Raw genomic sequence first — 21554 nt, forward strand, 5'->3', positions numbered from 1 at the left:
GAAACTTCAGCAACCTTTTATTACCAAACTCTAAGCAGGTTTAACTTTTGAGCCCAGCTAACAGCATCTCTAACAGGACCTTGGATGGAGGCTCAGCCCTAATAAAGATGGTCTCTTAAACAAAGGAGTAAAAAAATACAAAACATCCACAGAAATCGAGCTGTGACGCCCTGGTTCATAGGTCGACCCTCGACCCCTGAGCCACGTCGGCCGGGTATTTAAGTATTTTTTAAAAGAGCGAAATTCTCCAGTGTTGCAGAAAATGGTATCCCAACGTGATTTCAGTCCAGAAAAAAACAGCATTTGGCACATGCTGCCTTTTCTCCCAGTTCAAGATACACATGGGAGAAAACCATTTCCCTTCTTAAAAAAAACACACAAAACCAAACCAAACCTTTCTCCTTCCTGTTCAACTTCCACTGCTTATTCCTAGAAACACCCAGAGAATATAAACTAGGCCCGGCCCACTTCTCCTGGCCTCTGCCAGTCCGAAGGCTCACAGCAGGAATTGTTCCTTAGGAATTTTCTCCTCTGCTACAATCAGGAAACTGACCCCTAATTTCTGGGAACTGGCAAAAATAAAAAAATAATAAAAATCCCATTTCCTTCCAGGAGGGGCCTGAGGGCTCTGTAAAGGATCAAAGGGCAGTGGCCTGGCCCATGTGCGAAGGGGGCCTTTCTATATAAAAACACCCAACACCTTATAACCTAACGTTTAACCTACAGGTAAAAGCGAGCAGCAGCTAACTGAGATACTAAAAAGGTGCTTATCTCCCCATCTTCAACCATAAAGGAAACAGAGGGGAGGAGAGCCTAGAGAATTTGACCTCCTCTCCTTTCCCAAAACTTTGACGTGTCTTCTAAGCCAAAGCCAAGTTCCTGAGACAGACCCGTGGTCACTGGGTACAGTCTCTGCCACTCCTGGGCAGCCTGGCACACGGCCCCTTTACGGAAATGTTCTCCCTGTGTGCATCGTGCTTAAGGATCACTAGGGAAGTTATTTTCTCAATTCGACTTCGCCAGTGACAAATATTTCAACAGCAGCTTCTAGAAACTGCCCGGAGGACCCCCTCCCTCTTCCCCCGTCCCCTCCCCCAGTTCAGGGTCACAGATCCTTCCAGTTGATGGGCTCCTTGCCAGACTTTTGCAGCAGCTCGTTGGTTTTAGAGAAATGTCTGCACCCAAAGAACCCTCTGTACACCGACAATGGGGAGGGATGGGCGGTCTGCAGCACGTGGTGGCGCTTCTGAAAACGAGAAAAAGAATGACCAAAAGTTGGTACGGCTGGGCCTTTATGGCTGTTGCACTTGAAGACAGTGTGCCATCCCCTCTGCGCTCTCTAAATCCTCCCACTTTGCTAAGTGTATTTATTTGCCCTCAGCGTTCACATTAGGACATCAGTGCACTCGTTCATTTGTGGAGCAACTACCTTTGCTAGGCTCTGAGGCTGCGAGGACCAGTCTGTGAATTGGGAATATCAACAGTGTCTGGCTCCTAGTTACTGCAAAAGAATGAATGATCATGTGCAGAGAATATTATGAGAAGTAATTGAGGTCAAGTGCTTCTTAGCACCCTGTCTGGCACCCTAGAAATGTGAGCTGTGCTGAGCTTTGAAGGATGACTTAGCCACTGGGGAAGAGACCTCTCCACTCAGGACAAAGGATGCAGGGCGTTCAAAGGCAGGCGGGGAAGTGGGGCACAGGGAACAAACCTGAGAGGTGCCTCCAAGCAACCTGGAGTTGAGAGTGAAGAAAGCTGTGGCTGAGACCAGGGCCACGCCCAAGGCCCCAGCTTATCAGCCTAAGTCAAGGCCTTCAGGGAGAAGGCATTTGAATGCTCCAGGCAAGATCAGAGGGGCCTAAACCAAGGCAAAGGTATTTAGGGGGTGGGGGACCCCATGGGTTTGAGAGATAAGAGAGAACTTAGGCTATGAATGACAGACTTGATAGGGGGTTGGGGGAGGGAGAGGAAGAAAGGGGAAAGAGAGGTAAGGAGGTGTTATGAACGATATCAGATTTGATTTCTGGCTGGACAACTCGGTAGATTAGCAATTTTCAACCTTTCTCATCCAAGGGCAAACATTAAGTACCAAAATTCTGTGGCACACCAAAAAATATATTTTCTGATCTGACAAAAAAAAAAAAATAAAAGGTATAATTTTGATTCATTCACACCTGACAGCTATTTTTGTGTTGGCTGTTGTCATTTTTTTAATTTGACAGTCTAAGAGAAAAAAGGTCAGTGCCCCCTGACTAAATAGTCAGGTATTGCCATGTCTTAAAAATGCTTGCAACACACGGGTTGAACATTGCTGACTTATTGTATTATTTGTTAAATGAATGGTAGCTGGGGACCTGTGTACCTTTCTAAGTATATGGCAGGTTTACGCCTGTATTAGTAACTATTGAATCATAGGTTGGCCAGTCACTTTCCTCCTACATCACTGATCATTACTGTCATTTGTCTAAATTTTGTCCAATTTTCAACCCTAATTGCCAGTCTTTGGGGAAAATAAGCTTCATTTTATGGCGTGGATTTTCCAGGACCACACTGCGAGGATTTCTCGAGTCTCGCTGGTTTAAACTGCTAAAAACCACATACCCTATCGATGGCACTGCCCTTCTTCTGAGCGTAAGAGCCCCAGAGCAAGAAGACAAGGCCACTGGAGTTCTGATTTAGCCAGGACACAACCGCATCGGTGAACTGCTCCCAGCCTCTCTCCTTATGAGAATTGGCCTGATGCGCCCGGACCGTGAGGACAGCGTTGAGCAGGAGAACACCTATGAACATACACCAGAGAAAGAGGTGAAAGGCAGGCTGCAACGGGTCACCCAGGGGCAGGGCTAACTAACTGCGTGACGAAAGCGTTCTCAGGATGGGATCCAGAGCGGCCGGCTGAAATTCGGTCATAGAGAAAGCATTTCAACAGACTGCTGGGCACTTCTTAGTGCTACCAGAGGGCATTGAACTTTCACCTCAGCGCTTTCAACACCTTTCCAAGTTTGCAACAGTAATATGTACGGATACCACTGGTCATCAGAAAGAACTGTTTTTAAACAATATCGTAAATGATATTAAATAACCCCAGAAAATGACAAAAGAAGGCCAAAGTGTTTTGCTGGGGGTGGGGGGTGGGAATCTAACGGCAAGAAGCCAAAGGGCAAATACTTTTTCCTTATCCTGGTTATAATTTATTTGTTAAAAAAGAAAGAAAAGCCCTGGTTGGTGTGGCTCAGTTGGTTGGGCATCGTCCCGTGCACTGCAAGGTTGCCAGTTCGGGCCTATGCCTAGGTTGCAGGCTTGATCCACGGAAGGGGGCATGCAGGAGGCACCTGACTGTTGCTGCACTCTCATATCAATGTTTCTCCCTCTCCCTTCCTCTCTCTCAAAATCAATAAATAATCTGAGAAAAGGAAAAATTTAGTTAAAAAAAAAACAAAAAACAAAACCCCATAGGTATTAAATACATACACCACCACCTATGTTGAAATGACAAAAGAGAGGACAAAATAATAATAAAGGGAAACACAGTTTTAAAATTATGATTAAAACATGAAAGAAGGGGAAAATAAAAACATGAAAGAAAACATTGGCTGCAGGGTAAAACGGAGATTCATTTTCTGACGTATATAAGTTTAGTCATTTTAGCCATGCGTATCAACAGTTGGTTTACCTTGCTTGGCCCACCCAGATAAATCTCCATGGCCAGGATGAACAAAACCATCTATGTCTGTAGACAGCTCTTTATAAATGTTTTCCAAACTGAAAGCAAGCCGGAAGAAAAAAGACAATCTTAAGTACAATGCAGAAAGTTCAGCAACCTCCAACAGACGTGTCAATTACGGCGCGTAAAGCCAGCCATTCCTGCTGACAGGCAAGTATTTTTGGTCTGTGTTTGGATTTAAGGAACAGCACTTCAGAAGACCTAAGTACATTAGCCCAGGAGTTACAACCTCCCTCCCAATTGATGCTTAGTTGCAGTTTTCTCTCTCTATGTATTTACTTATAAAAACCCTCTAGCCCGGCGGGCGTGGCTCTGTAGTTGAGCGTCGACCTATGAACCAGGAGGTCACGGTTCGATTCCCAGTCAGGGCACATGCCCCGGTTGTGGGCATGATCCCCAGTGCGGGGCGTGCAGGAGGCAGCCGATCAATGATTCTCGTTCATCATTGATATTTCTATCTCTCTCTTCCTCTCTGAAATCAATAAAAATATATATTTTTAAAAAATCCTCTAAAGAAGTAGTTCTTAACCAGGGATGATTTCTGTCCCACAAGGGACATGTGGCAATGTCTAAAGACATTTTTCATTGCCATTTTGTTAGAACTCTCTAGTTCTAGGAGGCAGTGCTCCTGGCACCTGGTGAGTAGAGGCCACGGGTGCTGCTAAACATCTTCAGTGCCCTGGACCAACCCTCTCCCCCAAAGCCCCAGCCCCCAAACATCACTAGACTTTCCAAAGGCTAGCGGAAGTCCCCCAAATAGGTGTACCGATCATTTGAAATAGCGGTCGCCAACCGGTGGTCTGTGAGGTCCGAACGGTTGGCGACCGCTGACTTAAAAAGTGACATCTGACAGTAACTGCAATGGGACCTGAGCCATCTATGAAGCAATCGTACCTGGGCGGAGGCGGGACAGGTCTTTGCACACTAAAGCAGAGCCCATGAGCTTGATTGGGTCCATGATATGGATCCTGTCCCAGGATGACAACCTTCACCTGTGAATGCCAGGTGGCAGATTAAACAATACTCTAGTGTAGGCAGTGTAAAGGAACCCTGGGCTGACCGCTGACCTATACAAAGGGACAGGATAACGAGAAGGGCAACCCCCCCTGCCCCACCCATGACCCAACTAGAACCCCCAGAAGAAAGCAGATGGCCTGGTATCTTACTTTCCATTACCAAATTCTCCTTCACTCAGCCACCCTACCACACCGCCCCCTCCCTTCGGACACAGGTATGGGAAACAAGTTAGGGTCAACTTTGCTTTCGTCCTTCTCATTTGTCAAATGACAAAAGTAAACACACCTTGAAAAAGTACAACCATCCAGAAAGATTCAAAGTGGCTAGTCATCTCCCAGTTATCCTATCTCATCCTGATGTTTTTAAAATTACCTACAGAATTGGGGTTATCGTACTCATTACCCTACATTTGGTGCTCCTCACATCACACATTTTAGCCTTCAAATTAATATGTAGAGCCCAGTCACTGATGGGCAGTCAGCTTGTTTTCCATTACAAAAAGTCACGCGGCAAGCACCCTGGTATGTATGTGTTTCCCCACTGTTGCTTTTATTTCTGTGGAATACTTATAATAGTGGAGTTGCGGGTCAAAGAGTAAGTGTATTTCAAATTTTCATTTCCAACGAGTTGAAGCAATTCGGATGCCCCACCGGCAGCATACGAAGGGGCCTGTTCCCCTAGATCTTCTAAGGAATTTAACCAGAAGGTAACGAGGTCAGGTCAAGAGCCACAGGAGTAGGCGGCAAGATGCAGTGGAAAGTAATTAGGTCACTGTCGCGGGGTGTGTTAAGACACGGCCAGTCCTTTTGATCAGGAGGCCGCCCACCTCTTCTTCATTCTCGTGCTTCTGCTCAAGGTGCACCTTCTTAGAATCTTCTTCCATAGCTGACATATACCTTATCCTTCAAAATCCAGCTCAGACAGCCCCCTCTTCAGGAAGCTTTCCTGGGCCGCTCCCTTCCTGCTGCTGGTGCTCAACTGTCCCCTGCATGAAGCCACCTGTCCCAGCAAGGAAGCTGGATAAGGGACAGCCTCGGAGGAGCCAGGTAACCTCCCAGACCCTCCACATGCTCATTTGCAAAGCCACTCTGGGCCATCTGATCCCCAGTTGCAGGCTCTTTTCTTATTCTTCCCTATTTATATCGATCGCTGGTATTCAAACAGGACATCTATTCAACCAAGGGGCAAAATAGCACTGAATTTAAAATAACTTAGTTTTTGTTTGTTTTTTCTAACTTCAGAAACAAGGAGCTATATCCAAAGTCCTTACTCTACACTGAAAATTGGGAAGTTTGCTAAGTATTAGGTGTAGTAGCCTTATCAAGGTGGCTTATTCACCCATTTCACTTCTACTTGACAGATATGACTAAGTCACGGGACTCCTGCTCTCAACTTACAAATAGGGAGGGAAAAGGGTAAGAACGAATTGTAAAAAATCTCCCGTGTAAGCAGACACTAAGCATATTTGGGGGGGTTTCGAGGAAAACCAGATCACAACGGTGGTGGAAAACGGGATTCAGCGAGGTGCCATAGATCAATAGTTGGTTTTAAGAGACGGAAGTGAGGAGAGGCCTGCCACAGCGTTCAATTCTGGTGTAGAAGAACGGGAGGTGGAGGTAAGGCTGGTTAAGTAGGACATGGCCATATTCATGCAGCCTCCATCGTTCAGGCAGTGGGAAGCCAGACAAGCTTCTGAACAGGAGGCTGACAGGACCAGAGACCCCAGGCAGCAGCCGGCTGTACAACCAACCAAAGCAAAGGGCTTTGGTAACAGGGTAGCAGACCTGTTTGGGCCAGAAGTTAAGAGACTAAAGGACAGTGTGGTCAGACAGAAAGAATACTGAGCTTCTAGTCAAGGTGGGGTTGACTATAACCAGGTGAAAAAGAGTAACTCCTTTATGCCTCAGCTTCCTCATCACCACCACACTGGTCGGGGATTGGTTTCAGGATTAAATAAAACACAAGAAAGGAGAGCAGATAGCCTGACAAATCTCACAATTTTAGTATTTTATTTCGTTACCGAATTATGGACAGTGTTTTAACCCCAGTGTCCCTAATTAAGAAATACTCTTTGGTTCCCACTCTTCTTTTGCAAGAATTCACCCACAACCTGTACTTACATCTCTTATGCTGCACATTTGGGTCCACGTGAAGACTTGGTGTGGGGGTGGGTAAACAGTGTAACGTCTTCTTTCTTCTGCAACAAATCCCATTAGCTGATTGGGGAAAAAAACAACTAGATTTAAAATGAGATTCTCACTGAAAAGCATATGAATTCTATAAGAAAGTTAACTGAAGCATTATCTAACGCTTTGCTAGGTTTTCTGTCCCAATTCTTTTCTGCCCTGGCCTGGCAGCTCAGTTGGTTAGAGCAATACACCAAGGTTGCAGGTTCTCTCTCCTGTAAGGGCACATCTCTAAAATCAGTAAGTAGCCAAAACCGGTTTGGCTCAGTGGATAGAGCGTCGGTCTGCGGACTGAAAGGTCCTGGGTTCGATTCCGGTCAAGGGCATGTACCTGGGTTGCGGGCATATCCCCAGTAGGAGATGTGCAGGAGGCAGCTGATCTATGTTTCTCTCTCATCGATGTTTCTAACTCTCTATCTCTCTCCCTTCCTCTCTGTAAAAAATCAATAAAATATATTAAAAAAAAAAAGTTAAAAATAAAAAAATAAAATAAAATAAAATCAGTAAGTAAAGCCCTAACTGGTTTGGTTCAGTGGATAGAGCATCCGCCTGCAGACTGAAGGGTCCCGGGTTTGATTCCGGTCAAGGGCATGTACCTTGGTTGCGGGCACATCCCCAGTAGGGAGTGTGCAGGAGGCAGCTGATCGATGTTTCTCTCTCATCGATGTTTCTAACTCTCTATCCCTCTCCCTCGCTGTAAAAAAATAAATAAAATATATTTTAAAAAAATAAAATCAGTAAGTAAAAAAAATAAATAAAAATTTCTAAATAATTTTAAAGAAAAACCCAGCAAATAAAAACAGTACCTGCTCCCTTCCCACAGGAGTTGCTCCAGCGCTTCCATTCCCTCCCTTGCTTGGGGCTGGGCCTAAGTTGATTGGCTTAGGTGCCTTCATTTCCTGTTCATGCCAACCCCGCCCCCCCCTTTTAAAGGCGGAGCCAGGTTCCAAGCCATCCGGTGTGCGGGTTTTTACTTGGCCCCTCTTTCCTGGATAGCAGCCGAACTAGATGGACTAAAAGAAGCCACGATATCATCTTAAGTCGTTTAGCAACGAATATAAATGTGCAGGTTCAAAACACCATGGTTAACGTGAAAAGGACACCGAAGGAGGGAAAGCAGGAGACGACAAAAGCCATAGCCTGTAAACGCGGCCTGGGCCTGCGACGGCCCCCTCGCTGACCTTAATAAAATACGGCTTCCCGAACTCTCCGCTCAGGTGCTTCTTCCAGCTCTCCCCGAAGCCCACCGGCACGTTGCGGGCCGCGAGTCTCAGCAGGGCCGCGGCCTTGTTCTTCTGGATGCGGACCAACTGCTCGGGGCTCAGCGGCGACGAGGGCGGCGTGCCGGGCTCCTGCTCCGCCCGGGCCTTCTTGGCGGGGCTGACCTGCAAGCGGTCCCCGCAGAGGCGGGTCAAGATGCGCAGCGGGCCTCTCCCGGGAACCAGGAGGTTCCGCCCCCCACCCCAAGGCCCATAGCAGAGGACGCCCATCCGTGGGTTCCGGCCCCGCCCGGAAGGTCAGTGCAAAACCGGACCCTGGGAACCCAGGCCTTAGGCCAGACCCGCACTTAGCAGGCCGATGCCCCAAGTTTCGTGTTTGGTGTTAATGCGGGGCGGAGTGGAGTGGAGCGGGGCGCTGGAACGGAAGCCCCGCCACCAGGCGCCCCGCCCCGCCGGACCCGCCGCTGCGCGTCCCCACGTGGTCTTTTCGCGGCAAAAACTCTCCCCGAGGTCCCGCCCCTTCCTTCCTCCGATTGGACGCGGCCGAGAAGGGCGGTCCCCTCGCCTCTGATTGGCGCCGTGGGCTCCGGAGTTCGCTCCTATTGGCTGGCCCCTCAGCATGGCCGCCAGTGGAGGACCGCGGCGGCTGTTTTGAGTATGTGGAGGCTGCTTTAGACACGCGACCCCAGGTTACCGAGTCCGGGCGCGTCTCTGCAGCTCTTCAGTCGCGCGGTCCCCGCCGCCTTCCTCCCTCTCCCTTCCCCCTCCCCCGGCCCCACGAGCGGTCCCCGCCGCGCCTCACCGCTGCATCCCCGCTCTCCTCAGCTACGGCCGCCACGCCGGTCCCCGGGTCGGCCGGCTGGGGGCTGCGGGCACGTCGCTTCCCGACGGGGCTCGGGGAGAAGAAGGAGTAGAGCGTCTTCTGGCCGATCATCCCGAAGCCGCTCGGGGACCCGCGAGGCTGGGGGAAGCGGAGGCGCGCCGCCCGGGGTCCCGCGAGGTTGGCTCCGGCGGTGGCGGTCCGCAATTGGCGCCAAGCCGCGCGCGCATGCTCCCGCCGAGAGGGTGGGCTGGGCTGGGGCTGGGCGGGGGGCGGCGGAGGACCCAGTACGCATGTGCGGGAGGGGCGGCTGGGGGCAGGGTTTCCTGAGGTCGTCCGTTCATTTGTTAACTCTTCATTCTCTCATCACCCCTCTGCCTTGGGGCAAGTCCCCGCATTCTCCTCCCTGTGGAGGGGGGAGGAGGGCGGAGAAGAAAAGATAAAAGTACCTGCCAGGTCTAGTAGGAGTGGGAGTGAAATTAGCATTGAAATAGCATTTGTTGAGCTCTTAGAATGATCTACTGCATTATCTCATCCAATTTTCACAACCCATTTTACTGACCACTAGCTAAGGCTAAGAACAGCCCAACTTACTGTGCCTTACCTGTAAGTTTTGGGGAGACTTTGAGGACGTGAAGGTTGACCTCCAGAATAGTCATCCTCTGTAAGGCACCCCCGCCCCCCAATACACCTGCCTGTCCTTCCCTACCCATAGCCAAACCATCAACAGGTCCAATTGGTTGTCTCCAAACTAAAGCCTGAATTCAGCTGCTGCTCTCTCCATCTCCTGGCTAAAATCCCAGCTGGTCACATCTTTCCTACCAAGTGATCTGTTGGAAATGTAAAATAATTTTACATTACAAACAGTTTCCAAATATGCTTAGCCTAGAATGACCTTCACGCCCTTGCACGCAGCAGTCCCTACCTGGAAGCTTCGGGTCTCCGCCCGGGACCCTTCCTCTGAAAGGCCTTCTCCTGCCGGTCACTCTATTTGTAGCTTCTGTATTACCGAACATTATCCTCTGCATTCTTTCCTTGTTTAGTTCTGTCTGCATCTCCCAAATGTAACCTGAGTGAGGGCACGGACTGTATTCTTCTTGTTAACAGATGAGTTCCAGCGCTTAGAACAGGGAGCTTGATGGGTAAGAAAGAGAGAAAGCTCGTAATTTTAAATCATTTACCCACACAGCAACTCCCTGTGGGGATCCCAGATGAATCCCCAGGGAGAGGTGCACCGAGTAACAGCTCCCAAACCACAGGGTGACCCTCCAGTTACAGAGCAAATTCTAAACTCCAAACGCTGGGGGACAGTACTTGCAACTCGCCCAGGGGGCCAGCAGGTGGCGCGCGGAGGCCGCCCACCGCCTTGCTTTGCAGCGCTGCCTGCGCTTCCCGGCTCGCCGGTCGAAATCCACCCGGAAGTACTGCTGCGGACCCGGTGAGTGTTTTCCCCTTCCCGCCCCCCTATCGGCCGTGTTCGCGGGGTTCGCAAGCTGCGCAGACGCTGAGGTTTTAAAGAGAACCCTGGGCACCCTCGCCCCACGCAGGTGTTAGAGTTATTTTCATCAGAATTCCGGCACTTGCCTATGGGTCACGTTGAACTGTTTACATGTAGATTAAGAATCACATCCAGCCCTAGCTGGTGTGGGTCAGTGGGTAGAGCGTGGGCCTGCGGACTGAAGGGTCCCGGGTTCGGGTCAAGGGGCATGCCCGGGTGGGCGGCGGGATCCCCAGTGGGGGGCGTGCAGGAGGCAGCCAATCAATGATTCTCTTTTCATCTCTCTCCCTCTCTCTTCCTCTCTGGAATCAATAAAAGGGGAAAAAAGAATCATATCCACTTGAGGGTCACTATTCTGCTTCCCTATTTTATTTTAATATGGTGTGGGCAGGGCAGGCGGCTAGGGTGAAAGGGAGATAGACACACTGCTCTTCTGATGACTTTACCGTAGGCAAGCCCCTTACTTTCTCCTAGTGTTAGTTACCCCACCTGTAAATTTGCCTGTACAGTGTGAATTTGGGAGGGGGGGGAGGGCTGTGTCTATAAAAATACAGGTGCTCGCCCAGACGACCTGGCTCAGTGGTTGAGCATTGACCTATGAACCAGGAGGTCACGGTTCCATTCCAGGTCAGGGCACATGTAGTAGTTCCAGGATTGATGCTCAGTGGGAGGCGGGCAGGAGGAAGCCGATCAATGATTCTCTCTCATCATTGATGTTTCTATCGCTCTCTCCCTCTCCCTTCCGCTCTGAAGTCAATAAAAGTATATTTTAAAAAACTTCCAGGTGCTGGCGGGAGGAGTGCAGGCATTTGGGTCTTTGCAAGCTAGGCCAGCTGATTCCAGCATAGCCAGGTGCGGGAGACTCTGGGCTGGACCAGATCATCCCAAAGGACCAACCATCCCAGCTTTAACCCTCTACTTCCTTCCTAGCACGTGGTGTTAAACTTTAAAATGGAAACTTGAAAACAGCCAGGAGGAACGCTGCTGTGGATCCCTTGGCCATAGAGCACATTTTTGCATCCGGGACAGAGCCTGGACCGTGTCTCTCTCTCTGCCCCACCACTGACTCCCAGGTCTTTGCTCTGTGGACACAGGATGGACAGATTCCTGGTGAAGAGGGCTCTCGGGGGCCTTGTGGGAAAGAGGGAGCAGGAGCAGACAGGAGCAGGCCCAGCTGAGCTGGGAGAAGACGAGGAAAGCGCCAGGAAGAGGCCCAGGAGAGAAACGCCGGGGAATGGCGCTGACTCGGCCGGCCTCAGCTGGCGACGCATTCGATCCGAGGGCCTGGACTGCGATTACACAGTCCTGTTTGGCAAAGCCGAAGCGGACGAGATTTTCCGAGAGCTGGAGCAAGAAGTGGAATATTTTACAGGTAAGCAGAGGACTGCAGGGTGTGTGCTGAAGGCTTGCTCGACAAAACTAGTCTATGTTTAGAGAAATCGGAATCAGGAGCCATTAATTACTGATGAGTTTGTTAATTGATTCAACACATATTCTCTGGGCCCCTGTGGGCCAAGATCCTACCTAGGTACTTGGGATAAAAACTTAAAACAAAAAAAAAAAACAGGATTGCCTGCCCACCGGGGGCTGACAGACAACTAGAATGAATCTCCATGGGGAGAATCATCTGGGAAAGTTGAAAAAAGAAAAAGATGCTGAGATCTGACCGAGATCAGTTGAATCAGAGTAGCTGGGGCGCAGCCTGAGCATGTGTTTTCAGAAAGCTGCCAGGTGAATCCAACGCGCAGCCAGGGCTGGGAGCTACTGGCCCAGGAGAGACAGCAAATGGCCCGGTAACTCTGCAGTGCTCTCAGCATCACCAGGGGACTCTCTGGCTTTTAACTCCGGTGGCTGGGCCCCACCCCACAGTCTACTCTAGTGTCTGAATTCTCAGGTCATGTAGAGGCTGCTGGGGTACCATGCAGTGAGAGCACTGGGAAGCTTAGGAAAGCCCACAGGGGACCCCAGCCTACAGACGAAGCCGTACTGGCCCCACCTTTCAGGGGGTCCTATACCCTTGGTCTCCACAGTGGGCAAAATCACCCCAGTGTGTATCAACCCCTAACTTTATCTCGCTCACATCTCAGCCTCTTTATTCTGTTCCTACTGTAGTTAAGGCGATTGAGTTATGGTGTTTTTAAATTGGAGCAGGACCATGTTTCTCTAAGTGTAGGACAAGAATCACTGTTTTTTTAAAAAATATATTTTTATTTAGAGAGGGAGAGAGATTAGAAACATCAATGATGAGAGGGAATCACTGATCGGCTGCCTCGTGCACGCCCCCACTGGGGATCGGGCCCACAATCTGGGCATGTGCCACAGTGACTTTTGAGGAGGGGTCCTTGGTCAGGCTATTCAGTTATTCCTGCCCTGGCGGGGTAGCGGAGTCGTTAGAGCATTGTCCTGATATGTCAAGGTTTCAGGTTCGACCCCAGGTCAGGCCATATACAAGTATCAACCAATGAATCCATAAATAAGTGGAACAACAAATCCATGTTTCTCTCTCTCTCCCTTCCTCTCTCTAAAATCAGTCAGTCAATAATTTCTTTAAAGTTACCCTGCATACTCAGGTAGTGAGTGTGTAGGCACCCACCTGCCCCGGCTTCTGAGCTGCCGTGCTTCATCTGCAGGTGCGCTGGCCAAGGTGCAGGTGTTTGGGAAGTGGCACAGCGTGCCAAGGAAGCAGGCGACGTACGGCGACGCTGGGCTGACCTACACGTTTTCAGGCCTCACTCTGTCTCCAAAACCCTGGATCCCCGTTCTAGAGCGAGTCCGGGATCGTGTTTCTTTGGTGACTGGGCAGACCTTCAACTTTGTGCTCGTTAACAGGTGACGCCCCACTTGTCTTTTCCTTTTGCTGTAGGCCCCTGCGCTGAATTTTATCCGTCTCTGCCTCTTCAAAAGGGAGAGTTTGGGATTCCTCCATATTTGATTCCTTTGCACAGCGGGTGACTCCTCCGTGCACGGGGCTGTGGTTGGTGGTGGGTTCCCGTGAACCGTCGGTCTCCCTGGAGCTCATGCCGCAGGGGAAGGGAGCGGTGATTCACAGGTGAACAGCCGAACGAGGTAATTTCAGACGCTGATAAGTGTCTTGCTGATTTGACCAAGAATGGCCGGCAGGAAGGGGTCTGGGTTCAGGGCAGGGTTTCTCAACAGGACGTTTTGGGCCAGATAATTCTGTGGTGCGGACTCTCCTGTGTATTGTAGGGAGTTGAGAGCAGCATTCCCGACCTCCACCCACTAGATGCCAGTAGCAACCCTCCCGTCATTGCAACCAAAATGTCCCCAGACATTGCCCAGTCCCAGGGTGGGGCAGAATCCTCCAGGTTGAGAACTCTGGGTTTAGGGGATGGCGGTGAGAGGAGGGCTCACAGAGGCACTGACTTTTGCACCGATAACTAAATGGAGAGAGAGCAGGAGCCACACAGCCACGGGGGGGGGGGGGGGGGGCGCGGGGCGGGGGTGGGCAGAGAGATCTTGGTGTTTATGGAGTGAAAAATCCCATTGATATTTCCAGAAAGCAGTGAATGAGGGAAAGGGGTCTGGGGTGAGCTCAGAGGTGGGCAAGGGCCAGACTGTGAAAGGAATAAGGATTTTATCTAGGTGTAGGCAGAGACTTCATTATTAATCCTCACCTGAGGATATTTTTTTCCATTGATTTTTAGAGTATGGAATGGAGGGAGGGGGAAAAAAAGAGAGGGAGAAACACTGATGTGAGAGAGACACTTCAATTGGTTGCCTCCTGCACATGCCTGACCGGACTGGGGAATTGAACCTGTAATCCAGGTATGTGCCCTTGACCGGGAATCGAACCCGCAACCCTTCCGTGCAAGGGCTGACACTCTAAACCAGGGGTCCTCAAACTTTTAACACAGGGGGTCAGTTCACTGTCCCTCAGACCATTGGAGGGCCGGACTATAGTTTAAAAAAAAAACTATGAACAAATTCCTTTGCAGACAGCGCCGGCAAAAACACCCGGCGGGCCGGATAAACGTTTTCGGCGGGCCGCAGGTGGCCCACGGGCCGTAGTTTGAGGACCCCTGCTCTAAACACTGGCCAGGGCAGGGAGAGACCTTTTTCATGAGGAAGGTTTACCTATGTGAACCGGGAGACCTAGAAAACATGTTTTGGCTTCTATGGGTGGTTGACTTTTAAAGCATGTGATCAGCGAGGACTGGGTGACACAGTGGAAAGGCTCTAGGCGTGGCTCACCGGCAGGCCCCGGTCAGGCCTCGCAGAAACTGGCATGCCGGGAGCGGCTTTTCACGGTGAGAACATGGGGAAGCACCGTGTTGGCGCGTTTCGGGAGCGAGCTGTGCTGTGAGCTGTGCTGTGAGCTGTGCTGTGAGCTGTGCCCGCTTCCTCCCTGCAGGTACAAGGACGGCCGCGACCACATCGGGGAACACCGAGATGACGAAAGAGAGCTGGCTCCTGGGAGCCCCATCGCCTCCGTCTCCTTTGGGGCCTGCAGGGACTTCTTCTTCCGGCACAGAGACGCCCGAGGGAGACGCCCCTCCCGGAGGCTGGAGGGGGTCAGGCTGCCGCTGGCCCACGGGAGTCTACTGATGATGAACCACCCGACCAACTCTCACTGGTATCACAGTCTCCCCGTCCGCAAGAAGGTTCTGGCTCCGCGCGTCAACCTGACCTTTCGTAGAATTCTGCCTACTAGAAAGTAAAAATATTTTCCGGTTAGTACTTCTGTTTTCTGTTTCCTCTCGACCCGAGGATGGAGCGGACATTGCCTTTACCAACGGGAAAAGAAAAGGCTTAACATTACATAACAATTCAGAAAGAGGATGTTATATCACATCAGGACATGATGAAATAGCCCTGGCTCAGTCGGGAGGAGCGTAGTTCCATCCACTGACAGGTCCCAGGTTCGATTCCTGGCCAGAGCACATGCCTAGATTGCAGTTTTGATCCCCGGCTCCAGCTGGGGGCATGGTCAGGGCAAGTGCAGAAGGCAACCGATCGATGTTTCTCTCTCACATCGATGTTGCTCTCACTCTCCTTTCCCCTCTCTAAAAACCAGTGAAAATGTCCTCCGGTGAGGATTTAAAAAAATAAATTATGAAAGAATACCAGTTGATTTTTTCCTGAAAATGATTCTTTTATTGCTATAATACACAGCAGATACAAAAGGTACCTTTAGCAAGTACATAAATCAGCAGTTATTATGGCATAAACTACTACTTTAACTTAGGTTTTTCCAAAAAGAAGCTGTTTTGTAAATAACTTAAAACTAGAAATAAGATTATTTGGCCGCTACTTGATGCCTGATAATTTACAAAATGAGGAAGTCAGCTTCAAGTCGACTTAGGAGACTCTGCACAGCATCATTTTACAACCTTGGCTCCCACCCAGGCCTCTGACCAACAACCTGCTTACAACGTGCTCAAAGGATCAGCCCTTCCGTGCCCGGCATCTCTCTTAACGGCAGGTTTCAAAGAGGAGCCGTGGCAGAGCAGCAGTTACTCAAAGCTACAGGTGTGCAGTGCAGTTTAAGGTCACACGATTGGGTATCTGTTCCACCAGCCTCGGGGAACACAGGTAGGTCCGCTTGTTTCAACATCAAAGCCAGGGTCTGCCACGGAATCAGGAGGGAGCAGCAGTGAATGGATGGACCCAACGCTTCCAGCTGCTGCCTTCACCCCGCCGGCCATGACCTGGAGAACCTTCACAGTATGTTCTATCCGTGATGAGAGTCTGCGTCCTCAGGATGCGAGCTGGGCCTGGTGGGAGCGTGGCCTCTTGAGCTTTTAGCTGACACCCAGGCATCGTCTAGAAGTGTCCGCCTGCTCGCCCCCACCAGAGGAAGGGCAGGTCCTAGACTTACCTCAGGTGGCCCTGTGGGTAGGTCTGATTCCAAATCATCTCTCTGAAGAGTCCATACGAATTTGGTATCCTTTTTCTCTTTTTTTAATACAAAAAAATATCCAGCTAAAACACAGATACTCCCGTGTCATCAAAAGGCCTTCGGCCCTGGTCTGTGTTCGTGAGACTCACCTGAAGAGGGAAGAGAATGCTCACCGCAGTCTCTCTGTATGAGGCTGCTGGGAACAAATACATTTAGGATATGGACCTATAACAGAATGACAATACTAGGTGTCAGCTGTAGTTGTGTTTAAAAAATAACTTGGACATCTTTTTGTGGAAAAGCCTGGCCTTGGGCGGTCACTGAGTCTAACCCTTCACTTTATGATGCGGAAACAGGCCCCTGGAGACTGCAGCCCCGGGGTCACTGCCCTTCCTTCCGGATCAGGCTCAGATCCAGGCAGGGCTGTCTTCTTACGCGGCCCCGGCCCCACCTGTGAGTCTTACGAGCTCCGCACGAGCAATAAATAAATGGGTGAGAATAACTGTCCAGCTGGGTCTCTATGTGAGAAAGGGTCTTCTACAGAGCAGGGGGTCGCAGGCGAGCCGATGCCGCTCAGTTCTGGCTGTTGAGGTGGGTGTGTAACCCACCCAGCCCCATACTGAAGGTAGAAGCAACACGTGAGCCGCTCACTAGCACCGACGCGGTCGTGAACGGGTTCCCCGAGGGGCAGATTTGGCAGATGAGCTTTCGCTGGATATAAAGGGTCGGAAGGCTAGAAAAAGATGTACAAAAAGGAAAGGCAGGTGTTCTGTAGGCATCCGTCACCTGTCCTTCAGCCAGCCACTGAGAAACCTGGAAGAGAGCTTTTCAAAAAGTGTTGCTGCGGCTCTTAGAGCAAGTGCGTTTTCCAGAATGGACATGCTACAAAAGCAACCGGAAGTGAAAGGCACTTTTTCTTCTAAATTGTTGCCTTCAATAATTTCACTAACTCTTGTCAACAATTTTCAGATGGGCCTGCTTATTAAAAATAAAAGATCTGTGCTGAGACATCCGAGGACGTGACAAAGTTAACGCCCCTCGGAGAACACCTAGCGTATCAGAATATAAAAACGATGTCTCCCGGAGTCTGATGTCTTTTAATCACCTGTATGAGGTGAGCAAAAAGGTGCTCTAGACATACGAGTGCTCTGCTAACACGACGAGGACACCTTGCAGGGCGCGCTAGCGAGTGGCTCCGGGCGTTTGGTTTGCGGTGGGGCCACCTGCTCCCCGGGGGAACCTGCTCTCAGAACACACCAGGAGGCGGGGACTCTCGTGGGGCTGCCTGCACACCCCTGGCCTGGCTTCGTCTTCTTCCTGACGGCGTGGACAGCGCCATCAGGTCTCGCTCTGGGGCCGGCACAGTCACTCTTCAGACTTGTACTCCCGGCTCTGGTGCATCTTGGAAAGCACGCGCTCGTAGAACAGCAGGTAGGCGCTGGAGGACAGGACCTCCTGCAGGCTGGCCTTGCGGACGGTGTCGTCGGAGATCCACAGCCACTGGTTGCTGGTTGAGAGAGGGTTCTTGGCCGAAGGTGGGGACCGTCGGTAAGTCACGAAGTGTCCGGAGTGCATGTCTCCATGGTGGACGACAACCGCCATCAGCCGGAAGAGGTACGTGGAGGAGCTGGCCGGTGGGAACAAATGCCAGTGGTTTACAAAAGCAAAAAGTAAAACAATCCTAGATATTCAACGACAGGGGGCTGCTACAATGGTACATCCGTACAAGTGAATGCTACACAGCCATTAAAATACAGACCTATATTTACTGGTACGATGCCCATTCTATGAGTGTCTGTATAAGTGCGCGCACACACATTACAGAGTGGAAGACATTAAGGATTTAACTGGTGATCTAGGTGGTATCCCAAGATATTAAAAATTTTCTGCTTTATACTCTTTCTACATACATTCATACATGTATGCACACATACACATAACATATATTTAACTTTTATAATTCTTATATTTATAGTGACTTCCATTTTGGACAGAAATAAACAGGAATGCATAATAATGAAGTTCCACCTATAGATGAAAGACAGCCATCTCCACACTCATTCACTTCGTGAAGAGCTAATTTTGGAAACCCAGAGAAACAGCAGCCTCCACGGAATGAAGGCTGCCTCTGAAGAGCGGCTCACCTGTAGTCCGGAACCACCGGGAGGGGGAAGGGCATTGGGGCTGGCAGGGTGGGCAACAAAGATGGGGAGCAGGCACCATTCATAAAAATTTGGGTTTTGGGGACCCCTGGCTGATTCAGAACTGCAAGAGAAAAAGGCCCGAGGCAGTTAAAATTAGCAACGGGTGTGGGTGAGCAAAACATGGTTTTGATTACTGATTACGCTGAAATGTAACTACCCAATAATGCTACAAAGAAAACATAAATATTTCTTTTTGTCACTGTACAGTTTCCTGCCTTTTTGTCCCTGTTTTAATCACCAACAGGAAAAGCCCATGGAGCTCCGGGTCCACTGTTCACTTTGACGGTTTTGTAAATCGCTGTCTGCTTAAGGGCCGGGTCAGAATTAAGCAGTAGCTACGTTACTGGCATTTTGACCTAAACCTGCAGTTTCTCAACCTTGACATGATCGACATGTGGGATGGATAATTCTGCTGTGGGGCTTCCCTGTGCATTGCAGGATATCTAACATCATCTCTGGCCTCGACCTTCTACATTCCTGTGACACCCCTCTCGGCCAGAAATGCCACCAGCCACGGCCCAATGTCCTCTGGGAGGCAAAATTCTTGTTTCGAACCACTGACCTAAACCTTCTCTCTCCTTTCATTGTCAGCTTCTAAGGAATACCAACATGTAACAGTGTTCACACATGCTCATGGCAGTAGGTACAATAATTAAGGAGATATTTACATCTCGTTCCCTCTCAAGTGTCACATGGGAGGGGCTTTAGGTACAAGGAGTTCACTGTTGGCCTCTTTAACCATGGCCACCACGGGGTGACGGTGAGCAGACCTGCACTCCCACCCGGGAAGACGGTCGGGACTTGAGTGGGAGCATGAGGTGGTGGTTCAGGCTTGGAGCACTTAACATCGTTGGGCTTCCTCATCTCTGACTCTAAAGCTCTCAACAGATGATATCAGATGCCTTTATAACACTGCCCAGCACTGCCTTCTATGCCCGTTCCCTGCTGTTGGCCTGGGGACCAATCATTTCACCTCTTGACGCCTTGATTTTCTCCTCGGTGAGACTGAGGGTGAAAATAGTGACCTGCTTCACTGGAACCCCATTCAACGAGGGACCTCACGTGAGGCCAGTAATGGAATTAGATAATAAATAAGTCATTCAGTAGAGGAGAAGCATCAACCCCAATGAGATGTTCAGCAATCTCTACCCAGGACATTTCTTCCCCACACTTTCTGTATAATTGAGATGACTGTGCTAAGGGGGAAAATAGAAGAAATTCACTGGGCCTGGCTGGTGTGGCTTAGTTGGTTGGGCATCGTCCCCTGCACCGAAAGACCACAGGTTCCACTCTCAGTCAGGGCACATGTCCAGGCTGCGGGCTTGATCCCCAGTGGAGGGCCAGTAGGGACCGGGTAGGGGGTAACCAACCAATGTTTCTCACATCAATGTTTCTCTCTCTTCCTCTCCCTTTCTCTCTCTCTCTAAAAAAATAAATAATAAAAACATTAAAAAAAAGAAAGAAAAAAAGAAGAAGAGCCTGGCTGGCATGGCTCAGTGGTTGAGTGTCGTCAACCTATGAACCAAAAGGTCACGTTCAATTCCCAGTCAGGGCACATGCCCAGGTTGCGCGCTCAATCAACAGTGTGGGGCATGTAGGAGGCAGCCAGTCAATGATTCCCTCTCATCATTGATGTTTCTATCCCTCTCTCCCTCTCCCTTCCTCTCTGAAATCAATAAAAATATATTTAAGAAAAAATTTTTTAAAAATTCACTGGAATGATATGTGAACCAATTATTGCTTAGTCAAAAGACCAGAAAGAAATCTTAAGCTTTCTTTCCTACATTTTTTCAAATGTTGACAGTTTTTAAAACTATACATCTCGCCCTAGCTGGTTTGGCTTAATGGATAGAGCGCTGGCCTGTGGACTGAAGGGTCCCAGGTTCAATTCTAGTCAAGGGCACATGCCCGGGTTGTGGGCTTGATCCCCAGTGTGGGACATGCAGGAGGCAGCCAATCAATGATTCTTTCTCATCATTGCTGTTTCTACCTCTCTCTCCCTCCCCCTTCCTCTCTGAAATCAATAAAAACAAACAAAAACAAATAAAACTATACATCTCATTACTATATCATTTTAACCTCTTTTAAGAAATCTTACCCTTCTGGCCCCAATCCTACTGTTTTCAAGAATTTCAGCAACCACTGGACAAGCTTTCAAGGCAGAAAGGCCCAGAAGCTAGGGGTACCAAACTCCTTTTCTCTGTGCTGTGGGCTCCCGCTGCCTTCGCTCCTCGGGCACGTACCTGATCTGGGGGCTGCCGGCCCGTCCTGCAGTTCCAGCGCAGGCCTGGCCTTCTCCTGCAGTTTAGGACTGTGCTGACCAGGTTTATGTCCAAGAAGGTGGTACTTGTAGATGTCCATCATCAGGAACTCGTTGAACTGCACATGCTCGTGCCGCTTCAGGGGCGTGCCGTGGCTGGACCAGCTCAGCCGCTGCAGGTGGATGCACAGACACTGAGGGAGCTGCAGGCGGGAGAAACCGGAAGTGCTGAGTGTCAGGAGCGGGCCCCCAAGAGGCCTCGAAAGCAGAGCCGACAAGGTGCGTGGTGTGGGCTCACCTTCCCTAGTTTTAGCTGCTTAACGAAAGTGGTCCTCTGGTGTTCCACCTTCTCCCCATTCAACGTCCCTTTGGCTTCAATCTGGAATAAAAGCAACAACATCCCTCTGCTGAAATTCTTGAAAGGCCATTTCTGGAGAGCTGCCCATCAGGTTGGTGCTTATACCTGCACTCAACTTGCACTTGACTACTACCTGCTGAACTGAACTCAGCTGCCCAATTATTTGTGGGTTTTCCGTGTTTTATTTCTTAAGTACCAGCGACAGTGGAGGCAGGAGAAATAAAAGAAGCTCTGACACTGGCATTTAATCTATTCTGTTGTGTCTTTTTTATTATTATTATTCTGTTGTGTCTTTAAAACTTCTGTTCCACACAGTCCCTCTTAATTCAGTTGCTTAGGGAGGTAGGCAGGTAACATAGGTAAGGCGGGTGTGAAACAAGTGGGAATGGAGGGGATTGTAGCGAATC

At 49.9% G+C, this 21554-nt stretch overlaps 3 protein-coding genes across 9 annotated transcripts in view; 1 reads left to right on the top strand and 2 right to left on the bottom strand.

Annotated features, from left to right (window-relative positions):
• UNG (uracil DNA glycosylase) lies at positions 1-9081 on the bottom strand (the record flags this gene model as incomplete). The annotated part of the gene is made up of 7 exons (XM_081114166.1): positions 1-1246; positions 2602-2780; positions 3674-3762; positions 4619-4716; positions 6862-6957; positions 8109-8312; positions 8950-9081. The coding sequence occupies 7 exons, from the start codon at positions 9079-9081 to the stop codon at positions 1106-1108; spliced, it is 939 nt and encodes a 312-aa protein (XP_080970292.1). The 3' UTR covers positions 1-1105.
• On the top strand, positions 7885-18732 carry ALKBH2 (alkB homolog 2, alpha-ketoglutarate dependent dioxygenase). 7 transcript variants are annotated; one of them, XM_081114161.1, is made up of 6 exons: positions 7885-8443; positions 10157-10405; positions 11396-11837; positions 13096-13294; positions 14838-15156; positions 18301-18732. In XM_081114161.1, exons 3-5 carry the CDS (start codon positions 11561-11563, stop codon positions 15142-15144), a joined length of 783 nt encoding a protein of 260 aa, XP_080970287.1. In that variant the 5' UTR covers positions 7885-8443; positions 10157-10405; positions 11396-11560; the 3' UTR covers positions 15145-15156; positions 18301-18732. The 7 variants fall into 7 exon arrangements, 6 of the variants coding, with proteins under 6 accessions (XP_080970287.1, XP_080970285.1, XP_080970286.1 ...); XM_081114159.1 differs by lacking the exon at positions 18301-18732 and having other exon boundaries at positions 8020-8443; positions 14838-16588; XM_081114163.1 differs by lacking the exon at positions 7885-8443 and having other exon boundaries at positions 10096-10405.
• USP30 (ubiquitin specific peptidase 30) overlaps positions 15565-21554 on the bottom strand; it is a gene marked incomplete at its 5' end in the record, with an annotated part of 19383 nt that continues 13393 nt past the window's right edge. The window contains 4 exons of the mRNA XM_081114158.1: positions 15565-17952; positions 18470-18590; positions 20773-20992; positions 21088-21168. Coding sequence (XP_080970284.1) covers positions 17691-17952; positions 18470-18590; positions 20773-20992; positions 21088-21168 — 684 coding nt within the window. The 3' untranslated portion in view covers positions 15565-17690. The remainder of the gene's footprint in view (positions 17953-18469; positions 18591-20772; positions 20993-21087; positions 21169-21554) is intronic.

Source organism: Myotis nattereri (genome assembly GCF_964212035.1).
Source record: "Myotis nattereri genome assembly, chromosome: 19".
In the NCBI taxonomy this organism is placed as follows: Eukaryota; Metazoa; Chordata; class Mammalia; order Chiroptera; family Vespertilionidae; genus Myotis; species Myotis nattereri.

Excerpts from the sequence above, each read along its gene's own strand:
- ALKBH2 (XM_081114161.1), top strand. The coding sequence starts at position 11,561 with ATGGACAGATTCCTGGTGAAGAGGGCTCTCGGGGGCCTTGTGGGAAAG. Across the intron at positions 11,838-13,095 it reads AGAAGTGGAATATTTTACAG|GTGCGCTGGCCAAGGTGCAG; the intron begins GTAAGCAGAGGA and ends CTTCATCTGCAG. Across the intron at positions 13,295-14,837 it reads AACTTTGTGCTCGTTAACAG|GTACAAGGACGGCCGCGACC; the intron begins GTGACGCCCCAC and ends TCCTCCCTGCAG.